Source organism: Nelumbo lutea, chromosome 1 (genome assembly GCF_056320005.1).
Source record: "Nelumbo lutea isolate HS-2025 chromosome 1, American lotus-T2T, whole genome shotgun sequence".
In the NCBI taxonomy this organism is placed as follows: domain Eukaryota; kingdom Viridiplantae; phylum Streptophyta; class Magnoliopsida; order Proteales; family Nelumbonaceae; genus Nelumbo; species Nelumbo lutea.
In genome coordinates this window covers 179,916,733-179,924,414 of record NC_142684.1, presented here as the reverse complement: position 1 = coordinate 179,924,414, position 7,682 = coordinate 179,916,733, and the positions used below count along the sequence as shown (strand labels likewise).

Genomic DNA, 7,682 nt, shown 5'->3' with positions numbered 1-7,682 from the left:
GTAATGTTTTATATGAAAGACATAAACCCGAATCAGGGCCCTGGGCCTTGTAGACTTTAGGCTTTGGTTTATATTTTAGGCCCAAAGCTTTGAGCCGAGCCGGGCCGAACCGGACCCAGGCGTAGACTAATAAGTGCAAAGATGAGCTCGACCTGGGCTTCGACTTATGTTTCAAAGTCCAGAACCCCGGGCCCAGGCCTAGGCTATAACCCTCAAAGCCTGGCGCCCCGGCCCATGATCACCCCTATTCGTAAGGCGAGAGGATTTGGATTATCCAACCAACCCGTTACAAATTTTGAGGGTTCGGATCGAGAGGTTTGGATTATCCAACCAACCCCCCAACCCGTCTCATGGCCATCATTATTCACTACTGGCATATTCAAAGAAAAAAGTTGCGAACATCTCCCTTCCGTTACTAATTCCACTAACGGTGTTCGAACGGGCATTGACTGACCGAAGCCGATCTCCATGTAGCGGCCGCCACGCAGAATAAATACAGAATTCTCGATTTCCCCTTCGGGTTGGGTGAGGGATATGATCTCCGACTACATCAAAATTGCAGGAAAGTACTGTAGAATCAATCCCGTCAGGGATACTTCCATCGCCCATTCCGGTGACAGTATTCCTTCTGGCAACGTATTGTCTAGATAGACACATGGAAACTGGTAGTTACTCGCCTCTCTTGTGGCAGCAGTAAGCGGAATGGAATAACATGTGTATCTGATTCCGACGCTAGATGCTGTGTATCAGGCACCGACAGGGCGCTCCATAAGAGTTATTATGCGATGTCAAGAGTAGTTCCAGATACTTACAGGGAAGCACCAGTTTACAGTGTGGGTGCACCAACAGTAGCGGCACAATCTAAGGTAGGGGTGTATGAGGAAGGTGGGGTTGGATGTCGGAATGGTAAGGCCTTCAGCAATGGCGGGCTCTGGGTATACGCAGATGACTTATGATGGCGCGGGTAGGCAAGTGTACTACTATACAACACTGCAACCAAGTGTAGTGTCCCAATATCGGACAATGATGGCCACGAGAATCAATCAAGGTTCAAGCAGCAACTGCTACTGCTGCTGCTGGGGTGTTGAGTCAAGAAGGTGAATTGGTCGTGAAGCCTTCCCAAGGTTCTCTGTGATAGCCTGAATGTGGTCTTCAGACCTCTCTCTCTCTCTCTCTTTTTTTTTTTTTTTTTCAATAATTTTCGCATGTTTATTTGAGAAATGAAAGTTACGAAACCCGTTTTATCAGGTTGTCGTTCTTACCATCTTTCCAAGCTTATTGCAAATCTTGTCTGCTTCATCCATTCAGATGCGTTGTTTTCTCCAGACGCGAAACCCAAGTGGTGGAGGGAAATAACCCAAAGTTCAAACCATGGAGATTTTAATGCCAACTCAACTTGGTCGGATGCCTATGGTTTCAATTTGAAAATAGCGGATTTAGGCCGTTGCCGAAAAGTGGAAGAAGCAAGAATGGTGTTTGATGGAATGTCTCAACGAGACACTGTTTCCTATACTTCCATGATTACCGTTTATTTGAAAAATGGAGATCTGCAAAGAGCCGAAAGACTCTTCCGGGCAATGCCCACCAGAAGCGTTGTAGCTGAATCCGCAATGATCGATGGTTATGCGAAAGCTAATCGGCTGGAAGATGCCCAACGAATTTTCGACGAGATGCCGGAAAAAAACGTATTCTCATGGACCAGTTTGATATCTGGGTATCTGAGAATGGGACGTGTCGAAGAAGCTCGCCAGCTTTTTAATCAAATGCCTGTCAAGAACACTGTTTCGTGGACAACAATGGTTATGGGTTATGCCCGGAACGGCTTAATTGGAAATGCCCGGGTTCTATTTGATCAAATGCCGATGAAAAATGTAATCGCATGGACAGCTATGATTAAATCATATGTTGAGAATCATCATCTCGATGAAGCAAGGAAACTGTTCAACGAGATGCCACAGCGGAACATGTACTCTTGGAATATAATGATTTCAGGTTATCTAGGTAACGGGAGAGTGAGTGAAGCAATTGAGCTTTTCAAATTAATGCCTCAGAAGAACACAATTTCCTGGACAATCATGGTGTCGGGTTTAGCAAGAAATGGGTTGACGAAGGATGCAAGGGATCACTTTGATCAGATGCCAATAAAAGACATAGCCGCATGGAATGCGATGATAACAGCATATGCTGATAATGGCTCCATGACTAAAGCAAGTGAGCTTTTCAATCTGATGCCAGAAAGAAACATTGTGACTTGGAATGCGATAGTTGATGGGTACGCTAAAAATGGGCCTGAAGAAGAGGCCTTGAAGCACTTGGTTCTCATGCTTCGGACTTGTTATAGGCCGAATGAAGCTACTATTACAAGTGTCCTGACCGCCTGCTCAAGCATGCTGGAACTCATGCAAGCTCATGCTCTTGTTATATCACTTGGCTTCGAGCATGAAACTTCTCTGACAAATGCCTTAGTTACTATGTACTCAAGATGTGGGGATGTTGACTCTTCTCGAATGGCTTTTGAGGATCTTGGGTCTAAGGATGTCGTGTCATGGACAGCGATGATATTAGCTTACTCAAACCATGGGTATGGAAACCACGCATTGGAGGTCTTTGGACGTATGCTGAGATCTGAGGCCAAGCCAGATGAGATTACATTCGTGGGTGTCTTGTCAGCTTGTAGTCATGCAGGTTTTGTTGAGAAAGGGTTACGGCTCTTTGATTCAATCGGCCATGTTTATGGGTTGGAGCCAAAGGCTGAGCACTACTCTTGCCTTGTTGACCTCCTCGGTCGAGCAGGGTATGTTGCTGAAGCTTTGAGGGTGGTGAATCAAATGCCACCTAGCAAACGCGATGAGGCTGTTTTGGGCGCATTGCTTGGCGCAGGCAAGCTGCATGGGGACGTTGAAGTAGTGAGACAAATAGGTGAAAAGCTAATAGAGCTTGAACCAACTAGCTCAGGGGGTTATGTGCTTTTGGCTAACACATATGCAGCACTTGGGAAGTGGGACGATTTTGCACTTGTGAGGAAGAAGATGAAGGAAAGGAATGTGAAGAAAGTACCTGGGTTTAGTCAAATTGAAGTGAGGAACAAAAGTCATGTATTCCTCGTGGGGGATAGATCACATCCGCAAGTTAAGGAAATCTATGCTATGCTACTGGAAACTCTTCTGCCACAGATGAAAGAGATGGGTTACTTGAAAGATAATCCATCCGGACTTGTATAGTTTACAAGAGAAAGAAATACAGTTGACACCTTAAGGCTGTCTTTGGTTTGAAGGAGAATAAGTGAGAAAAGAAAATTGAGGGAAAGTTACATTAGTCATCATGAATCCTGATTTGCCAACCTAAAAACATTGAACTTTAGATCAAAAGTTACTTTAGTCATCAAACAGGTCTTTTTGTTCAAGTGGTCTCTTCACCACCCCAATATAATTAATTAAACTTCAAGTCCTAGGCTTTCACACGAGGGGGCGTGTTTGAAAAAACCTCACTCAACCATTTAAGCTTTTAGGTTGAACGGTTCCTTGACATCGAGTTTGATGGACCATCATTGATGATGCTTTTTTTTGGTAAGACCACTGATGATGCTGATCCATTAATAATCGAAGACCTGATGAATGCATAATTCTGTGGATCTGGGCGGGTTAAAGAAATGGAGGTGCACCAAATGTTGCTACACAGATTTAGGTCGCTAAAACCTTTTGATGATTGTAAAAAAAGCTTATTGGATTTGGCAATCTATAGTTAGCGCTGAAGCATTTTATCACACTAATCTTTGTTTAATATGATAAATGTATTATATTTGAGATGAGTCATTTTTTTTTTGTAAAATACATCTTTTTTTTCTATTTTTGTATTTTTAACTTTTAATATATAATCATGATATCATTGATGATAAACAAAAACATCTCAAATGTAGGATTTAATGATAGAAAATGACAATAACACCTTAAATATAGGATTCAAGAAGAGGAAACTGAATAAAGTAAAAAGTAGTATTTCAAGTTACAATTCTTTTCTCACATCTAGAGGGATCAAATTCAAAAGGGTGTTAGAGGGACCAAATTCAAAAGTAAGGGTGTTTTAGTCAAGAAAAGTCCAAAAATCTCATGTATTTAATGATCCTTAAATATAAGATTTAAGAGAAAGTCCACAAAGCACATGTAATTAATAATCCTTAACTTAAATATAAGATTTGATGATAAAGAATAGATTGAATTTAAAAACAGTAGTTTAAATTATATTTTTGTCCTTACTATGGTATTCAAAATTGGACCGGAGCAGATGGTCAAACAGGAAAAATCGGGAACCAATCACCTCACGAATTCCATTTTACCCCCAAATCGCTTTTTCGTTAAAAATTGTTGATTTGGTCAAGGAACCACTCATCTAGGCGGTAGAACTGTCAACTCGAACAATGGTTTTTGGCCATTCTTTGTTATTTATTTTTTTATTTTTTATTTTTATTTTTTTTTTGTTAGAGCAGGCCGTCCATTCATACTAGATGGTTGGACCTTTCGACCTGGGAACCAGACCCAAAACAGTCCCCTGTTTAGTCTAATTTTAAAAACCTTGATCCTTACAATAAAGAGAAGAAAAATCCAAAAATAAAGATATTTTAATAAAAAAATATAGAATCTAAGAGTACATTCCCAATAGGGGTGCAACTTGGGTAGGCCCAGCCCGAGCCCAAACCGGCCCAACCCGGAATTTTATACGGGTTGGGCTTGGATTTTCGGTCCTCAGGCTGGGCTCAGGCCCAAGAAGTCAAGCTTTTTTTTATTTTTTGGGCCAGGCTCGGGCCTAGTAGGCCTTAGGTAGCCCGAACCCGACCCAAGCCAGGCCCAATTATATACATTTATACATATATGTGTATATATGTAAATGTCGCATGCATATTTACATATATACATACACATTTGCATATATAACATTTATATAGATATTTTGCATACATAATTACATGCATACATAAATATATGTATATATATTTGCATAAATATATTTATATATGTAATTTTAGAGTGGGTTCATTGACCAACCCGAGGTTGGCCCAAGCCCGAGCCCAACCCGAGTGCATGACATTATAGGGTGGGCTGGTCTCGAGTTGAAAAAATCGGACTTGACCTCAAGCTCAGGCCTTAAGCCCAAATTTTAGGGTCGGGCCTGGGTTGACCAAAAACCCGGCCCAACTCGCCCAACTTGCACCCCTAATTCCCAATAAAAATTAGTTCCTTTTGGGTCAAATTTGATGGTCTTGTCTAGGCCAGAGATGGGCATAACACCTATGCTCAGGGCTCTAGTTTGGCCCAAGCCAGGCCGGACCTAATTCTGGGCCTATGATCTAGTTAATGTTTGATTTTCTAGTTTAAAATTCAAAATATTTGGACAACCACTATTTGCAAAAAGTTGAAAAGATATTTACGTTTTAAAAGTTTTTTTTACTGTCTCAAACAGTGATTAGATTTAAAGATTAAAACATTTGATAACTACTATTTTCAAATATTGACATTATACGATATATTATTAAATTCTATACTACTTTAAAAAGTAGAATGATCCCTAGAATATTTCTGGAATTTTCTATGAACAATATTTACCCCTCTATATTTAAATTTAATGATAAAAAATGAGGGCAAATAGGGTAATCGGTTCTTGATATTAAATGAGTTGAAAAGAGGTAATTTAAATATATTTAATGCATTCAATTCTCTCTCATTAAATCCAATATTTAAGTTATTAACTTGCATTCATGTTCATTGAATCATATATTTAAGTCATTTTTATTTCTTCTCATCATTAAATTCTATTAATTAAATCCATACTTAATAAATTAATAATTCCAATAACATAAAAGCTTATACTTTTAAAATCTACCTAACAAAAATAGTGTTTTCATCTAAGTGGTGGTAAGAAATTAAATCATTTTGGATCAAATGGGTTAATCCATGTTTCCACGATTAAATAATAAAATTAAAAGATAGATAAAATTTAAAAATTAAAAATTAAAAAAATGAGAACATTTTTAGCATACATATTAAACAATAATAAGTATGATAAATAAGAAATGTTTTCATTAATGATGAAAATGGAATGTAAAATTTAAAACCAATTGGAAATAAAAATATTTTCCCATTCTCTCTCATTAAATCCTATATTTAAGATATATTTTTCTCATCATTAAATTACAATAATAAATCCATAATATTAATTTTAATAATATAAAAATAAATATTTTGAAAAGTAATTTGAAAACAAAACTATTTTCTTCCCTTCCGGTGGTGGGCAATCAATTAGACCATTTGGGGTGAAATGGATTAATAAATAATGTCATAATTAAATAATAAAAAACTAAAATAAATAACTATGAAATGTAACAATTATTTTTTATTAATGATGAAAATGGAATACTAAATTCAAAATCTACCTAGAAATTAAATGATATCATAGTCAAATAATAAAATTTTTAATAATAGAAAATACAAAGAATCACAAAAATTAAAAAAAAAAGATAGAGAAATTTTTGGCACATATCTAATGTTATACATTTATAAAAAAATAAAACATTGGGTACATCTCTAATATTGTACATTCATTATATTGAACAAAAATAAGTTTTATACATAAGAAATAATTTTATCAATGATGGAAATGTAATACAAAATTTCATGTCAACCTAGAAATCAAACAATTTTTATTTTTAGATGGTGGTTTAGTGGTTTGAGTCAAACGATACCATAGACAAACAAAAATTAAGTGTGACAAATAAAAAATATTTTATATAATATAAATGAAATATATAATTTAAAGGAAAAAATTATAATCAAAGTCGGTTGTACATTTAAAATTAGGTTGTAGGTTGGTCCAAAAACCAACAAAACTCTAACAACTGTCTCTACAACAAAACTCTAACAACTGTCTCCCAGCTTCGGTTTATAGCTAAATCGAAACCCCTCTATTATTGTCCCTCGATCTTTCTCATTCTTTTCCCTCACTTTCCTTCTCAATCAATATCTCCTTCACCCTCAATCTCTATCGTTCTCCAATTGGTGTAAATTTTATAGCTAAGAGTTTGTTGCGAAATTTTATCAAATTGATGTATTACTTTTTTAACCATACCAAGTTGGTCTCATGTTCTTTTATACAACTTGATTAATACCATATAAGTGTGTAAGAAAATTAAAAAAAAAAATGAAAGAGGGAGAAGGAGAAAAACTGAGAGAGAATGATAGAAATTAAGGAAGAATGAGAGATTGACCAAAAAAGAGAATGAGAGAGATTGAGGGAGAATGATAGGTAGAGAGAGAATGGGCGAAATTGATATAGATAATGTAAATACAAAAACCAAAAACCATTTTTATTTATTTTCAAATCATATAGTCGTTGAACAGATAAAATTGACTGAGAGAGAAAGAGAGAGAGAGACTAAAAACATTTTTTTTTAATTTTCCAACCACCCAACATTAAAGGGTAATTTCAATATAAGCTTTTTGTTATGCCCAATATGGATTAAGAGTCCCATGTTGGCAATAGCCACATAACCCTCCGATGACATGGCGAGGTTTTTATAACCTAAAATGTAGACTCGGTTGTTAAGAGTTTTGTTGGATTATGGACCAACTTGTAACCTAATTTTAAATGTACAGCCGGCTCTGATTATAATTTTTCCTAATTTAAAGCTAACC

The 7,682-nt window shown here is 36.7% G+C and overlaps 1 protein-coding gene across 5 annotated transcripts; it reads left to right on the top strand.

The window, feature by feature from the left end:
- Window positions 1-416: 416 nt before the first annotated feature.
- LOC148879547 (pentatricopeptide repeat-containing protein At4g14820-like) lies at window positions 417-3,460 on the top strand. Of its 5 annotated transcripts, none has more exons than XM_088961109.1 (2): window positions 432-1,097; window positions 1,309-3,460. In XM_088961109.1, the coding sequence occupies exon 2, from the start codon at window positions 1,470-1,472 to the stop codon at window positions 3,219-3,221; it is 1,752 nt and encodes a 583-aa protein (XP_088817235.1). In that variant the 5' UTR covers window positions 432-1,097; window positions 1,309-1,469; the 3' UTR covers window positions 3,222-3,460. The 5 variants fall into 5 exon arrangements, with proteins under 5 accessions (XP_088817231.1, XP_088817235.1, XP_088817234.1 ...); XM_088961108.1 differs by having other exon boundaries at window positions 1,249-3,460; XM_088961107.1 differs by having other exon boundaries at window positions 432-1,124.
- The last annotated feature ends 4,222 nt before the right edge of the window (window positions 3,461-7,682 follow it).